We start from the raw sequence: 18,226 nt of genomic DNA on the forward strand, positions 1-18,226 counted from the left end.
TAAAATATTAAATACAAAATAATTTAAGGTTCCATTTAGGTAGGTCGCTGTCAGGTATGGCCCAAAAATTATCACACTTGAAGTAAATATTGGTAAACTCAAGTTAATTAAGTAACATTTATCGCACAAACAAAAAAAAAACCCACCTAGTTAAGTACTTTTTAAACACCGAAATAAAAAAATGTATTGTCACCAAAATGTTATTAAACTTATTAACGAACCGTAAAAATTTAACGGTATCACAATTTTAGTATACATTACATGCTATTAATTTTTATCTAATTATATCTCACTTTATTAAAGTAATGAGCAGCTCCATAATGAAAATAAAGAAATGCATATTAAATATTTAAAACGCTATGTCGTTAGGAGTAGAGACCATGTTCATTCTGTATTATTAAACAGCTTCTTAATCTCTTTTACGCTAAAAGCTCTGGCTAAAGCTCCGTCTCGTATCTTCATATTAAAAGCCGCTATGAATAAGCGAGATGGCTATACACGCCATAGTTCAACTCCGATGGTAAACCAATAGTTCCGTTTCGTTCGCACGCATTGGCTTGTTTACGTGTGGAAGGGGGAACATTTCTGTTGCGGTTTGGTGCTTCTGAGCTTAACTATAGTTCAATATCAACTCTATTAAGAAAGCTTTAAAGTTAGTTTTCGAGTAAATAATTTTGAATAAGACAGTAGAAGTAACAGCTCCGCCTTAAAAATGGAAGGTGGTATGTAAAAATTGATGAACATGTATAGGAGTCCTTAAAGTGACAGAGTGCGCTGGCGTGTCGGGCTGTGTATATTGTCTCAAAATGTCGTCGCGCGAGGCAGCATTGTTTATTATCAAAAAGTGATAAATCAAATGACTTTGCAATAAATACTTCATCATTTCAAAACTGACTTTGAAGTTGTTTAACAGTGATTTAGAAATGTTTGAGTGAACTTGAAAACTGTGAATCGACAATAGAAGAAAAACATGTGATGTGAGTTGGATTTTAATAGTGTGAAGACTGAAAACTGTTAACGAATTTTTCTCTTCATATTTTTTACGCTATTTACCCATTTGAAATGTGATTCGAATCAGAACCAAGTGAAATAAATGTACTTATTGCAAATGGTCCAATATTAAGTTATATCTAAAACAGGTACATACCTATAATTGATCTGCGCAGAATTTAAGAGAAAACGTTATGGCGGCCATATTAGGCGTGTGCCGGTGATGCGCGTCGACCACGCCCACCATGAGCTCGTTCCTCATGAACGGCGGCTACCAGCCGCAGCCGGACCCCAAGTTCCCCCCCTCGGAAGAATACAGCCAAGCCGACTACATCCCTCCAGGGGAATACTACCAGCACCAGCATTTGCAGTATGGTTATCAGCACCAATACCCGGTTCAGCTTGGTTCTGGATACGGTTATGGGGGGTATTATCATCCTATTCCTCAACATCCACCAGTGGCGCCGCCGCCACGACCACCGGAGCCCTCGCATCCGTCAGAAGCGGACCATGGTTACGTCCCGCATAACGAAGTCACTCCCGGTTTGGCTGAGCTTGGATTAAGACTAGAAAGGCATATAGAGGAAGCGGCTCCGGCAGGGAGGAAGCTCCATGCGTTGGGCAGAGAAGGATCTCCCGCGTCAGAGCTTGATGACGAGAGGCTGTTATTGGACAGCCCGCCGGTAGAAGACGATGATTCGTCCATATGTTCTGATAATACGGACAGGGTTATTTATCCGTGGATGAAGAAGATTCATGTCGCTGGTGCTTGTGAGTATTGATCCATTTATTGCTAACGTACCTATGATAATTTGTTTAGGTCATAAGTACTAAGTACTTAGTTTGAAAAAAGTATTCACACGCAATTTTTAAGACAGAGTCTTTCAAAGAAGTTTCGGGTACGTAATAAAGTTTCTGACAAAGCTAAGAAGCTAATATTTGTCATGATAACGTTTGTTACCTTAGCTTTAAATTCAAGTTGGAAACAGATTTCATACATTTTTTTTTAAATGCTCCTGATTCCTATAATAATTAAAAATTCGAAAAAAAAAACATAGCGTAGGGGCATAGCTATGGTTGATATACAACAAATTGTGTCGAGGTAAAGTAGAGTGGCGACTGCAGCAGCTTGCATTGAGCAGGCGTTGCCGCAATGCTGTCGCGATTCACGATTGTCATCAAAATCATGACGTGCTCGTGACGTTCAAATCAATGTATCAAGGAATTTGAGATTGATATTTCCTATTTCCCGTGGCCATAAAGGTTACATTCAGATGTCAACTGTAGGTGGTTTACTGTTGCGACATCTCAGCGGCGGCATTCATGCTGCCGCTGCATCTGCAAATTTCTTTGATAAATTGAGTGTTGATTAAAGGTCATAATCAGTAGTGTTAAATAACGTCGCGACAGTAATGCGGCAGTGGACGTCAACCATTTTATCAAAATTGGCATATATACAGTGCCTACGTCAAGACCGCGGCAGTAATGTCGCAAAAATAGGTAGACTGAGACCAAGACAAGTCTGCAACGATTTTGATAGCACACGCAGCGCAAGTGTTATTTTAAACGTCAAACTTCTATGAAATTATGACGTATAAAACACACTTGCTCTGCGTGTGCGTGTGCTATCAAATCTTTGCAAACTTATCTTGGTCTAACTCTAACGCAGCTGCAGTTGCAATTACACTGTTAATACCTAGCACAAACCAAATTCAGTTATTCAGAAAAATCCCACCTAGTTAAGTACTTATTAAATACCTAAATAAAACAATGTATTGTCACCAAATGTTGTTTAACTTATTAACGAACCGTAATTTTTTTATGGTATCACAGTTTTAGTATACATTACATGCTACTACCTAATTTTTATTCATCCTAAGGCCTGTACCGATAAAAAACTGTAAATTTCAAACCCCTCAATGTCACATTAATTCTGCAAATTGATAAACTAAAATAGGTACAATACTTACTACCTAGCAGGTAGGTTAATACATCCATTGTATTAATGTTACGTACAAATATTTCAGGTTTTAGTAGTCTTAACTAAAAATAGAATTTAACATAGTGTTAAAAAAATGTTGATATATTTATAGCTAACGGATTAACCAATATTTTCTTGCTGTTGAGGTTGTGGCCTCAGATTTTATATCATTTTAAATAGTTTAGTAGTTAGCATATACTTTCCCACAGGGATTATCACGTAAGGCCGGCATCAGTTTGACGCTGACATCACCAAGCCTGAAACCTGAGTACAGTTTTCAGTATCGCTTGTGTTTTACGCATTATAATACAATACAATACATAATCATCTTATTATCATCATAGCGTTGTTCCGGCTTTTTGCCATGGCAGCTTGGAGTCCACTTCGCAACTAAGAATAGTTTTTACGCGTAGGCATTCGTTTTTACGAAAGCAACTTCCATTTTACCATCCAACCCAGAAGGGAAACTAGGTTTTATTGGTATTAGTCCGGTTTCCGCACGATGTTTTCCTTCACCGAAAAGTGCCTAGTAAATAACAAGTTGTACAGCACATATGGTGCTACTTTACCGCACTAGTGCGAAAATTAGCATATTACGTTACTGTGTCAAACATTTTAAAGGCCATATGTACTGTAAAACGTTGTACGATACATGTGCGAATAGGTAATTCGCAACTCGTGTCGATTTAAAAAACTCCCTTCGGTCGTGCTTTAATTTATCGCCACTCGTTTCGAATTTCCTATTTTTCGCACTTATATCGTAATGTACTATTATATTACTCGTAAGTTCCGAAAAGTTCATTGGTATTTACGAGCCGAGGTTTGAACACTTTGAACCCGCAACCTCTGGCTTGCAAGTCACATTCTCTTACCGCTAGGTTACTTGTACCAGCGCTCTCAATATACCTATCTATACCTACTCGTGTAAATTGTGTCGATTTAAAACACTCCCTTCGGTCGTGTTTTAATTTTTCGCCACTCGTTACGAATTTCCTTTTTTTCGCAGTTGTATCGTAAATAACTATTATTGATTTATTGCAATAGTAACAATATTTTGAAATTGTTCAAATCTTTAATTAATACCAGAATTTCTTTTATTTATTGGGTATCTGTAGGTAAAATAGTTTTGTTTGAAAAAAAAAATCATTCTCAGACTGCTTTTCACATTTCAATGAAACTTTCTTCTACTATTCACGGGAACATTTTTAAAACCCAAACGATTATATGAAAATAAAGTAGTTAATAATGAATATAGTATAAAAGTGCAATTTATACAATACATATAATCTTTAGACGTGAAACAGTAGGGATAAGCTTGTAAATCTATTTTAAATCGTTATTTGCACATGCTACTCCATTAAAGACATTTGTCAGTAACCTCTGTTATTTAATGAGAACCTCTATAATTGAGACAACGTTTTCTTGAACCTGGATATTTGGCACGACCTGCTTAAATAGAAAACACATAATTGCCGGTCCCTTGAGATTTCAATTATCCAAATTCCGATGCAATGGTTACAGTTATAATTGTCTTTGATGCACACCTTAATAACAGGACTCGATCATCATTATCATCAATATTTAAGAGCTAATCTCTTTTCGGTGGAGTAATCGCCACTCTTCTGTTTGCTGGGTCAGCCTTTTAACTTCCTGGGCCTTCCTCTTCACCTTTGTCTTCAATATTGCCTTCGGATGTTTAAAAAGAATCTGTCGTGCCGTATCAGGTGGCCAAGCATCTTGCCTCTTCGGTTAGCTACTGTGTCTAACAGGCATCTCTTCTCTGCCATGCTCAGTACCTCTTCGTTCGTCTTCCTTTCTGTCCGGCAAATCCTTAGCATCCTCGATTACAGGAGTCGATAATCGATGATAATAATGTTTTCGTTAAGTAGTTACCTTAGTACTAGTACCTACTTTGATTCACAAGTGTTTTAAATAAACTTCATTTATTCCATCCGATTATCATTGAATTTGATTGCATTTTAAACGGTTTGTTACTAAGAGACATGCTTTTTATTCTCGTAGATAAGTAACTCTTTGTTTGAAGTAATTTAAGTTTAAGTTTGAAGTAAAAAATGGTATGTTACGAAAGCCAAGTAATAAATAAAACACCTTGTAAATCATCCGATCAGACGGCCAACCGCGAACCACGTTCGACGTGTTGCCTCTCTGTCGCACTTGTAAATTCGTACGTAAGTGTGACAGGGAGGCAACACGTCGAACGTGGTTCGCGGTAGGCCTCCTGGAATCAAAATACAAGCTACGATGCAAGTAGCCATAGTGATCACATTCGAAAACCACATAAATTCTAAATGATCTCTCGACGTCTAGTTGAGCCTGATAATATTTGCGCGTACCTAACGATCGAATGTTAGTAAAGTATGTTGACTTTTATTTTTTGATGATACCCAGGGCGCCATTTTGATTTCCTATTGTAGAAACCTATAAATGGTTTGTAAAAAATAATAATGGAAAATTGCAAAGATCATTTTTAGTGTAATTGTTTGAATATTTTGTATAATATCGGTTCAGTATTATATAACAAATTTTTCATCACACTTGCTCGGAAAAGATCTTATTTCATGCATATGTACTGAAGGACAAAGGCCTATATTGTGCCCGGGAGTTATGGATTCTGAAACAAAAGCTATAACTCCCTAGTCAGTTATAGTTTTTTTTTAAATTATGTCACTAATTCATACAAAACAAGTAGCATAAATGAGTTTTACTTTTAAAATACTGACGTTTCTAATTTAATATTTTTGTTTATGTTTAATAAGATTAAATTTTATTAATTTAATTGCTGTTTAATTTTTTTTTACATAATGATCAATCTTGGCTGAATGCCAGATAGGTCTGTGCCTTCGATACCTAACCTGTCAAATAATGACAATATGGCGGACGAATGTTTGAAATGTAACCGTATTTAAGAATTATTTCGCTTAAAATTTTCTTTTTCTTCGCAATTGCGATGGAAATCATTGTGTGTAACTCCGGGGCTAAGAATATTGTAAAATCGGGTCTTTAATTCAAGGGGGGTAAGTAGAGAATTATCACCCTCATGTCCAATGTTTCACTCACCCCTCTTGATGCACAATGTACTATTTTCTGTACTGCTGCTCTGCTCATGACCAAAAAAAAATACTTTCCAACCAAACGAACTTTGCATGACATTTGCAATGTCAAAGTGTGGCTTTATCATAATTAATTACATATTTCTGTGAAAGTATTACTTTTATAATGACAGGCCCTCACTTTGTTCTGTTCAAATCAGTGCAGAGTTAGCTTAGACGGACTCTATTTGAATTCAAGTACGTTGCATTTTTTTCAAAGCAAATCTTCCTTTTTTATTAAAAGTACGTTGAAACAAGCCTAACAATAGGGACCCAAATAATTATTAATAACGTACTTAAGCACGTGCAAAACACCCAACTAAAGATCAGATTAATGTCACCACATTAGTTTCCTTTTGGCGGTTAATTTTTACATTGTGCGCCGCCATTTTAAACGCATTATAATGCATGTTGTTGGTGTTTAAAGGACCTAACAAATTGCAGCCAATCAATATTGCTTCAGAATGTTTGGATACTTGAGTCCCGATGTCTTTTGATGTGTTGTGACAGTTTACTAATGCGATGTCGTTATCCTTTAGGACTTTTGTGTGACACAAAGGAACTCTCATGTTGATGAGCGTCATTTATTAGTAATTTTTATGACTTTCGAATAACAGTTTTGCGGTCGAATTCGCTTTGAAGGTTAAATGTTTTTTTGTAAAGTTGATTTCTTTGTGAAAAGATTTTTTTTGAGATATCGATCGATTCGGATATTAGAATTAAATAAAACACAATAGTTTTTTTCTATGCTATGTTGAATATAATTTAATGGCGTGTGTTTATTAGTTTTTAAGTGATTTCTACAGAAATATAAGTGTCTAAGTAAATTACCCTTTCTACTAGTAAATTACTAGGTAGGTATTAGGTATTTTTTGAAATATTGGAAACCTTAATAGGGGTGTTGCCTATATTTAAAATAATTACAAGCTTTTATTTAGTTTCACCTGTCCCGTTGTCTGTAATCAAATCTTGCAAGTTAAATTTGATCCACTTCCCGGTTTCCGATGAAGCTGAAATTTTGCATACATATGTAAGTCGGGTGACAATGCAATATTATGATACCATCGAGCTGATCTGATGATGGAGACTAGAGGTGGACATAGGAAGTCTGTGATAAAACAACGCAACCTAATTGTGTTTGGGGTTTTTAGAATTGGCTCGATGAAAGTATTAGTTGCCTGTGGAAAGAAAAGTACCTACAGTCTGCGATAAAAGCTTGTACCAAAAATGGTATTTTGCCAAAAACTTATTTATTTCACACAAAATATTTCAGCAACCTGCTAGACCGCAGTTATTTTCAGACATATAGTTAATTCTATTTATATTCGAGATGTCATTGTTCTGTTTTTAAGGTTCCGTAGTCAATTAGGAACCCCTATAGTTTCGCCATATCCGCCTGTCTGTCTGTCTGTATGCGGTTTGCTCCGCGATATGAAAAAAATTGGCTCGAACATATAAATCAGTTACGCCGACAAAGTCGTAAAAGAAAAACTAGAAAAATGTTGTTTAGGGTGGCTTACACGAAACGTGGAGTTGTTTTTTTTTTGTTCAACCCTATAGTGTGTCGCTGGATAGGTCTTTTAAAACGAATATAGGTCCACAATTACCATTTTTTGAGAAACATAATATTTTCGGAAAAAAAGACTTTAAAAGAAAAAAACATCCCCTTTGACTTTTGAACCATGGATCCAAAAATATGTAAAAATCGTGAAAGTAAAGCTAAGTAAAATTAAAGGAAAACTATAGCGAACCTGATCGGTTCAGCTGTTTTTGAGTTTTTGCAAAAAGTTTATTTTGACGGACGTGTAACTACGGAACCCCACTCGAGCATGGCCTGACATGCTCTTAGCCGGTTTTTTCATATAGATTCCATAGTGGCTAATCGTTTTGACAGTTCGAAACAAGAAACTGATTTGACAACTCATTTAACTATCCTATTGCAGCTCAAACCTAAGTTGTCAGTTAACAGCTGTATATTGGTATATTGTGTAGCTAACTGATTTTAAGAACACCAAGTAAGAAATGAGCAGGTGCTTGGGGCCTCTTAGTGCGGACACAAGATTATTACTCTTTACACCTCGTATTACACTCACTAGTGTTGCAAAATCAACTTTGTTCTCTGAAATATAGGGTTCACATTAGGATCATACAATTACCGAACATGCGAAGCGGACAGTAAGCTACTGATAGCCAGTTGGCAGGTTATTCGTTATATCTGAGCGTTGACAGGCTTTTCGTCTTATAATTATGCAGGAATGTCAGCATTCGTCATGAGTTCAAGAATGTTCTTTTGGCCGAATTTAGGAATTGGCAGGTAATTTAATAGTGAGGTAAGAAAACTTCTTGGTCTTGCCTCGTGGTCGGACTTCTCTTTCGTGGAAACTATGTTCTCATTCAAGAATCATGGAAACTATGTTCCATGCGGTTAATTTAACCAATACTTTTATATACAGGGTGTTTATTTAATTTAGTCACCTGCAATAATTTACGGGGTGAATATATAGGTCATACTGAGCAACTTTTATTATGGGGCCAACCCCGAATTTGCGAAAAAAAATTGTCGGTTTTATACATTTTGGCTGTCTTAACATTTTATATGGGAGAGTAATTTTTTTTTTTTCGCGAATTCGGGATTGGTCCCATTGTAAAAGCTGCCCAATATGACCTATATATTCAGCCCGTAAATTATTGCAGGTGACTAAATAAACACTAAACAGCCTGTAAACTGAACACATAGTCACAAATTACGGCAATCAATATTCATATAAACTGTTCTGTTACAATATTTTTGTCTGTGAAAATGTTATTATTGCGTTGTAATAACGTCGATAACGATTTAATAATGACATTTGAATTTCGAATATCTCTGAACACAACATAGAGAGCTTATAATATGTGTGTACAAAAAACAATGTACTAAGCAAATTAGGCGTTAACAAACTCGTGTGATGTTTCTATGAAACACTCTTCCAGCTCGTTTCACACACGTGTTTTATGCCCTTCACTATGCAGAAGTCAAATAAACTACTATGATGGTGATACTAGAAGTGAAATTCGAAAACCTGAAGAATTTATTGGGAATATATTAATGTCAGTTAGGGTTTGTGCGTTATAACGCAGTAAAGTTTCAAAATTTTGCCACAATATATACAAGTAGAAGTAATAAAAAGTAATAAACCTTAAGAAATAAAGAGGTTTTTAGACGGGTTCGTGACCCTTACGTGAACTAGGAATTTCATTAAATATCATCAAAACTGGGTATATACGTAGTTTTATATGGCAATATCTATTAATAACTTACTAAAGAAAACATTGAGTTCCGATGGAATTCTTTATAAAAGGCATGAAAAAAACGACCAATATCGATCTCACTTCTGATAATGTTAAACACCCTCACCAAATACACCAATCATCATCAAATAAAGGATTTAATTAAATAAAAACAGACTTGCGGAAATTCCCCTACGGCGCCGCCATTGCCGCGATGCTCATCTGTCAGTCCTTGCCGTGCTATAGTGATGTGACCATACCCAATACTGATTGTAGGTACTTAATAGAAAGTAGTAGCTAGAAAAATAATCAACATCAATATGATACCTTGGGTACTTTAGTTTTAAATAAAAAGGTTATAAGGTTAGGTTGGGTTTAGGTAAGGTAAATAAAAAAAAAACCTTAAGTTATTTATCTAGAGCAGTATGCTCAATATCCTCATTAAAGCAAACGCAAGACCGCGTAAAACCAGGCCGAAACCAGCTACCGAGCACCGCTTCGTTACCCTATCACGTCATCAGGCCATGTATTCGGTATCTTCATTGATTACGCTAGCGAAGGTTCTCGAAAAACCAGTATAACGTGACCTTGAAATCCGATAAATTTATGTGTCGATCAGAGCACTTATAATGGCTCACTTAACAGTTGTACAGTAAGCGATTGAAATGACATCCCAGGATGACAATCTCAATCGAACAAGCTACCTGCGACCGTGTGGTCTCATGACCGATCTTCCAATCTCGAGCCGATCTCACTATCGAGCGACGCGGTGGTCCGTCATTACGATCCAGACTTCTATGGCATTGTTCTTGAAACAAATGACGGGTGATAAGCGGCGCGAATGTGGTGTAAGCAATTTCTTCGGTGATCGATCAATGCTGGTGTGATAAGGACTGCGAGGATGAACGCTCGACTGAGGGCTTATCAGGAATTTTTGAATATTGTTTTGAATATTCTTGCAACTCTTGCTGTGAATGTTTTACCATTTATTTGCAAAATGTGGTTGTTCTGTTCTTTCCATGAATTGTTAAATTGCAAGACCAATATTTGACACTATCAGGTGACTACTACCTTAGACCTAACCCGGTATGATGTATAGTATGTAAGGTACATATACCCGGTATGATGGCCATATTAGAGATGTCCTGATGTTTTTAACTACAAATGTTCAAGTGAGCATTATATATATATATATATATATTCCTGATATAGACGAGTGTGTATATCAGGAATATTTCTACTTGAGAATGTTTCCCTGTACAACTTTGAAACCATTCATCTATAATCTACTCTTCACAAAAAATTTCGCTTCAGAAGTGCCTATGTAAACCTACGTGTAGTAAAGTTCCTTATGGCAACTTCGTCCAAAAACAAAATGGACTTATTTTGCCAAGATATTCCAGCCAGTTAGGATGTTCTTGACCTGCAAAGGGATTGGGCGAAAGGCAGTCAGCGCCTGACGACTACAATCTCGGGCCCGCAGGCGCGCCGCACATTCCTGGTAAATTCCTCACGGACCCTAGGCCTTGCGGCCGGCCCTTTCCAACCCTTGAGGTTGATTCGTGGTTATCGTGGAAAATTATGCTTTCTATCCTTTAATTAACTATACTATAAAATAGTGGGTACGTACATAACATTTATTACAATTTTAGGTCCATCACAAAATGGTAACATTTTGTAAAATATAACTGTGATATCTCACACAAATTAGATCTATGTATCGTATATAGTTAAATAGACCAGGATCTCTAGAACCGTGTCGTAGGCATAATTATTACACCGCAGTTTGACTTCTGATCCTTATAGCGGTACTTATTCCTAAGCTTCAAGAAATGCCAAATGTTGCCAGACTGAAAACTGGTGCCGTTACATCACGCCTTTTTCATAAATCGGATTAGTGTAATTGCATTACCTAATTAATATTGGTATCAATTTAAAGAACGTTTAATAACTTTTTAGTAATATATTTTGTATTTCCAGAAAATATTATTTATTTGAGTTTTAGACTTTTTTTTTAAGTTGCAAATACAAGTTTGATGGGCCGGTAATATGCATAATATGAAGTCGCCCCTAAGAAATGTCCTACTTAAATAGGAACTTCTTTTAGCATTTTGAAATGTAGTTTTGCATTATACTGGACCTTTGAAAAACCAGAAAATTGGTTTTGCTGAATTCACTTGACGTAGGACCGACCCAAAGAATTGGGTAATAAGAATATTAGAACTAGTGCACCATATTAGCTGGTATACAATAACAGTAGTTTACATTATTGATGGATATTTTCGGGCTTGGGTTATTAAATGTGCACTAAATACACATTGTTCTAACATTTGTTATGTGGATAAGTATCATCTGACCATTTTTAGGCCACTTTTACCATAATGGAAACAATTTATAATTGAGCATTACGCACGACCCTTCAAACAATTATTTCCATGTTGTTTTCAAACATCTTAAACTCAAAAGAACAATATTTTTGTAAACAGTGAAAATGTAATTGAAAAGTTTTTTAAACGTTCTTTAAATTGATACCAATATTAATTATTAGGCAGTAAAAAATAAAATAAAAATAAATAAATAAAATAAATTGATTTTATTTCAGGCAAGCACCCATATAAAATAACGTGATACATAGAATTTACAATTTAAAATGGCACAAAAGTGTAAAAAGTAAAGTAACCGTATAACAATATTTTTTTTAAATTACAGTTTAGAATAAAATAAAATAAAATAACTACTTTCGGTTCGCATCTTGATGCAGAGACAGCCAAAACCTACAGATTGGACTGTGCAAAGACTGAGTAAACTTATACTAAGACTACTTATAATCACTTAAGTCCGATTTGTGAACTAGGCGTGATGTTTTCAATGGAAAATGTATGAGAATTGTAAGGGGAAAATTCAAGGAGCTGGAGGGGATACCGGCACCACTTTTTACCTTTGCAACATCGGGTTTCTTGAAGCCTAGGAACACTACTACAAGGATCAGTGGGCCTACCGCGAACCACGTTCGACGTGTTGCCTCTGTCGCACTTGTAAATTCGTACGTATGTGTGACAGGGAGACAACACGTCGAACGTGGTTCGCGGTAGGCCCTCAGAAGTCAAGCTGCGGTCTAATAATTATGCATACGACACAGTTCTAGAGATCCTGGTATTTTTGTCCAAAACACGAAATTTTTCGTGCCCCCTAAAAACTGTCTTTCTTCGGCGATTTATTAATTCCCTATGTAACGTAAGTAATGTATCAATTTAATACTCATTTAAATAGGAAATTGGAAAATTACGTCGCAAATAACATTACAAAGCGCCATTGTAAGGCACTGTTAGCTTTTGTTAAGCGATTGTTGAAATAGGCTTGAAAGCCTTCAAATACTTGTAGGTGTGTAGAATGTAGACTTTGTGTTTGTGTAACGGCTTAATGCGTTACTACGTAAGTTAAAGGCCCCGTGGGTTCAGGTTCTTCTCTCAATCTCACTGAGCATAAACGTAAGCGAGATGATTTAATATAAATTTTATTTTGACTTTACACCTCCAAATATTATTAGTATTATAGTACTCTGACATCGGGGATCGTTTACATCAACAAATTTAATTGATTATTAACTATAGAGACTATACTCGTACATCTCTGTTATATTGTAGTCATTATTTATTTTTAAGATTACAATGTAATGTTTACCCAGGTATTGGCTGTTGTATTTATAAATGTTGCTATGTATTTTTCATGTCACTATACGATATTACTTTAAATTAACTTGTAAAAAAGCCCTTGAGGCCTATTTGTAGAATACATTTTTGATTCCTTTTTCTTTTTCAGTTTTTGTAAGTTTTAACAAAAAAAGTAATTAATGAGTTCAATCAAAAATATAAATGCGCATTTTTAGAAAAAAACACATTTTGTGTAAAAATTGTTGTTTGGGTTTTAGCATTACCCATGTTCATGATTTTTTTCTATCGAACGAAAGTCAAGAATCAGGTTTATTTTAATCAATGAAGTTACTATAGAAAATTGCCTCAAGACTGCTAATTAAATGTTGTGCAAATGATTAAAAAGCGCTACAATTTTTCAAAAAAGCAGTTGGCTAAACCTACCGCACCTTAAACGAAATACGAAATAATTGAACCAAATTCTACCTTCCTCATCCTCTAATTTTATAGTTGGAGAGATTAAGAGGATCGTGTCATTCACGAAGACGCGTGCCTTGACTCGTATTGTCATGTTATTAAAGGTTAGATTTGACAAATCTGCGCGTCATCGTAGATGACACGAACCATAATGGACGATCGCTTCTCCATACTACAAACGTAGTAGTAGGTACTACATAGTATAATATAATATATGTTTACGCAATTTGAAGTATGCCATAGCTATGCCCCTTTGTTTGACATTTTTTATTATTATTGTACCTAAGAGTTAGGAGCGAAAAATAAATTCCATACATTTTTTTAAAAGCTCCATACTCGTAATAATTACAATTTAATTATACTTAGGTGTAAATTTTATGTCAGCTACGAAAGAAAATAATCTGGGATTTATAATTTACAAATCATAAATACTTGGGTATGCGTTTCGCATAGTTATGGTAAATATACGATAAATTGTGTTCAAAATCATTTCATAATGTCAATGTCCAGGGAGGAAAATGGAGACTACGTTTGTGAGAAGCGGTCGTCCACTATCCTCTTAAGATGTAGTCGAGGCTGTTGCCAACCTCTAACAAGCCAGCTACTCTAATTTGCTTTACGCAATTAATCAAAACAAAAAAGGAAGCTCATGCCCGCGCATTATTATGCACATTAATTATGGCGTGCATTATTCAGCCACACGCCACGCCGCGGCGGCACGACAATTAATGTGGCTATGTGTGCACGTAGGTAATATATTGTTATTATTATAGATACATGTATGTTGGTTGTAGATGCCAGTAATTGAAGGTGGAATACCTGGAAAATGAAGGGGTTTTGATGCTAGAGTACCTACCTACGCTGGCAAGTTGCGTGTGAATCCTTTTCTCTGTGTTCACCTAATATTGATGGCATGATAATAACACCTATAGGGACCGTGCGCGTTGGAGGGTCTGCCATCTTGTGACTTGAATCGGAACCATAAACATGTACATTTACACGTCACGTGTTTTCTTGTGCATAGTAGGTTCTGCCATCTTGTGGGCTACATCGGAACAAAAAACATCACATTTACGCGTCGCGCCAAAAATCTGACGGCTCATGTGCTGCCTCCTATAGTTCATGCACGCTCTCTATATAAACACCTAATAGCAAAAGCTTATTTAAAGTTATTATATTTGTCGTAATTATGGTTATTGTTTGCCAGTCTTTTAGTGTAACATTCTTTGAGGATTAAGAGAGAAGTATAACACGTATTCGTCCAAAAGAAGAAAATGTTTTTCTACTTCTATATACTTTCCATTCTCCATGATTTTTTAGTAAAAACTAGGTATAAAGGTTCCCTTTTTTTTCATAATTTGCAATACAAAATAGTACATTACGATACAAGTGCGAAAAATAGGAAATTCAAAACGAGTGGCGATAAATTAAAACACGACCGAAGGGAGTGTTTTAAATCGACACGAGTTCCGAATTACCTATTCGCACATGTATCGTACAACGTTTTACAGTACATATGGTCCTTTAAATGTTTGACACAGTAACATAATATGCTAATTTGCGCACTAGTGCGGTAAAGTAGCCCCATATGTAATGTAAATATATTTAAAGCGAAACCTAAAATAACCTAGCCAACCTGGTATATATTATGCTGAAGCGATCGACATCAAAGTGATTTGTTAAGATTTATTTAGTGGAAACCGTTTTCTCCCGAAGTGGAAATTTCATAAATAAAGTGCTGTTATTTCGTTAGGATCGCAAAGCTTCCCTTCTTAAGACACCTTGGTTTATAATACGTGGTTTGATTAGTAACAAGGCTTATGAATTCTTTTCTTTTACAGCTAATGGCTCGTTTCAACCAGGGATGGAGCCAAAGCGGCAGCGAACAGCCTACACCAGACACCAAATCTTAGAACTGGAGAAAGAATTTCATTACAATCGATATCTTACGCGGAGAAGACGAATAGAAATAGCCCATACTCTAGTCCTGTCAGAAAGACAAATTAAAATCTGGTTTCAAAACCGGCGGATGAAGTGGAAGAAGGACAACAAACTACCGAACACCAAAAACGTTAGAAGAAAAACTAATCCCGCCGGAGTCACGACGACCGCGAAGGGAGCCACACCAAAGAGTAGATCAAATAAGAATACGAATAACAATGATAAGAAGAAATCAAACAATAATGGAAGACCAGACAGTATAGAGAACGTGACGGATAATATTATGAATGATTTACATTGCGTCGGGGCGCAGCAGAATCTGTCGCACGATCCTTCTATCAGCCCGATGTCGCACACGGGCATGAATCCGGGGCACGCGATGACACAGCACCACCTCCACATGATGGGCATGCACGGCATGGACCCGGGCATGGTGGCGAGCCTGGCGGCGCAGGCGCACGGCTCGCCCGCCAGCGCCGGCTGCGGCTCCGGCATCAGCCAGTCCAACCAGCCCGTCATCAAGTCGGACTACGGTCTAACCGCCTTATAATGTGTAAAGAAATAAATCTATATTTTCCTCTATGAACTTTCAGTTTTCTTACCATTCCTTTGTGTCGATAATGTGTAAAGTGATGATTAAAATTTAATTAATTTAAGATTATTTTAAGTTGTGTAATATTTAGGGTAACCAGTCAAATAATTGGATGTTTGGATAGATAAGTGGGGAACTTTACAATGTCAAAGTGTGATTATTAATTATTTTAGGCTATAGGTTCTTCGAGTGTTGGGTTTGTACATTGCGCTTCAAGTCATTGTCGTCATCTATACTTTAATGAGCAGTATTACATTATCTTAGTTTGATGTCTTTAATACAAATATTTTTATTTTATAAATGCCTAAGTATAAAATAATCATTGTTATATTTACAGCAATTTTGTAAAGTTACCATAATATATATTACATTTAAGAGAGTGTATAAAATGTCGATTTTCATTCTATATGTTGTGGATATACAGTTATTTATATTTTTGTATTGTATAAAAGTAGTAATTGTGTATAATCATCAGTTAATTGGCAATGACTTAGGTTTAGGTACAAATTCTTGGCATTTAGTTTTAAATGATAAATTGTTTTGTAACTAAAATAGGAGAAATGTGAATACGAAACCAATAAAATAGTATGAGAAACTAAACTGTTATTATTGACATTTATTCATTACTGAAAAAAAACCTGTATATTTAAATAGGTACATATAAAAGGTCAATTCCGTGTTTTTCTTAGAGTCGTGATACGTTTTGGTTATAAACTTTTTTGAGTAGGTACTTATGAAAAATCAATTCTACCCTTTTGAGAGAGACCGAATGTCTAAGACACCTTCTCCACTAAAATTCTCACTTGTCCACTAAAATATTGCGCAATGATGACCATTATTATTAATATAATTAACCTTAATCATGAGGAAGCCTCCCATGGTACGCATACCCATAGTGCCCAAAGATAAGACAGTGAGAAAGGGAGACAGTCCAAATAGTTTTTTTTTATATAGTTATGAGTTGGTGGTTATCACACTTAATTTTTTTGCCAAATACTACTAAATGATTAAAAAAAGACAATTATGTCACATAGCTTCACTACAGTATAGCTTTTAAACATTAGATATAACTCCTATATTTGCTAAACTATTATATAATATAGCATTTTTTTCTTTATAACGACCACTTCTAGATGCGAGGTTAAATTGCATTACAAAGAATAGGCTGTAAAAATTGTAAGCATAGTAGGTACATGTCAGCATCCACGATGACGCGCAGGTTTGTAAAAACTAACCTTTGGTAACATAACATTACGTGTCAAAGCATGCGTCTCCATGAATGACACGATCTATAGTCTACCTATAGCGGATGAAACAACGTATTTCCTAAAGTAACTGCATACCATCGTGGAATATTTTTCCAAATACAGATAGCTCTACAGTTCACGTTCAAAAGTATCACAGATTAATTGTCCTAAATAGAGACATATCTCTTTTTGTTAAGATATCACTATTACCATTTACTAATATACTTTTGGCGCATAGTCTGGTCCGCTACTTTTCATGTAGACTGTACCCATTCGATTGCAAACAAAACAAGATTACGCACGAATCACCTAGCGCTTCACAATTCACACAATTAAAACAGCGCTTACTAACATTACAAACCTCAAGAAGATACCCAATCGGCATCGCCTCGATATCATAACCTTGTGACATTCGTATCGAACGAAATGAAAGCAAAAATCGTAATGTATTCGTTGAATGTGGAATCATCCATCAACGTCGCCGGCTCATTGTGTGGCCCGCACGCAACGTCTTCGTACACTCGGTGGAAATACGTCTTAACAATACTATGGACACCGACTATGAGAAGGCGGTCAAGCTCACGTTATTTTTTGTTGTAAGCTGTATATTATATATAGCTAGCCGACCGTATATCTATGGAGAATAGTGGAAATTAGAGCAGCTCGGCCTAGTCACAAGAGCTTGGTGGCGCAATGCTCTAATAAGTAATTACTCGAAGTACTGTATTCAAAATGAAGGTAATTAAATTTGGAAGGTAAGTGAATTTATTTTGTGCAACATTTGGGTAGAACACTTAGTTATGAGGTTATGCGACTTTCCTATGGACATAACAAAATAGACGGATTTTATAGCCATCGTTTTGCCGGAACAATTTTGCCCAGTTGCCAGTTGCAATAGGCCAATGTTTAGTACCTAATGTGCTGTCAGTTTCAAAATTAGACGGTTTGCTACTACTGATTCGCCTTGC

General features: G+C 35.9%; 1 protein-coding gene across 1 annotated transcript; it reads left to right on the forward strand.

Moving 5' to 3' along the window:
- The first annotated feature begins 233 nt into the window (after window positions 1–233).
- LOC133515965 (homeobox protein Hox-B4) lies at window positions 234–17,930 on the forward strand. The gene is made up of 2 exons (XM_061848619.1): window positions 234–1,761; window positions 15,320–17,930. Exons 1-2 carry the CDS (start codon window positions 1,236–1,238, stop codon window positions 15,967–15,969), a joined length of 1,176 nt encoding a protein of 391 aa, XP_061704603.1. The 5' UTR covers window positions 234–1,235; the 3' UTR covers window positions 15,970–17,930.
- Window positions 17,931–18,226: the final 296 nt, after the last annotated feature.

The sequence above is a fragment of the Cydia pomonella genome, chromosome 3 (assembly GCF_033807575.1).
Source record: "Cydia pomonella isolate Wapato2018A chromosome 3, ilCydPomo1, whole genome shotgun sequence".
In the NCBI taxonomy this organism is placed as follows: Eukaryota; Metazoa; Arthropoda; class Insecta; order Lepidoptera; family Tortricidae; genus Cydia; species Cydia pomonella.

Coding starts and splice junctions, on each gene's coding strand:
- LOC133515965 (XM_061848619.1), top strand. CDS start 1,236: ATGAGCTCGTTCCTCATGAACGGCGGCTACCAGCCGCAGCCGGACCCC. Junction 1,762..15,319: donor GATTCATGTCGCTGGTGCTT/GTGAGTATTGAT, acceptor TTTCTTTTACAG/CTAATGGCTCGTTTCAACCA.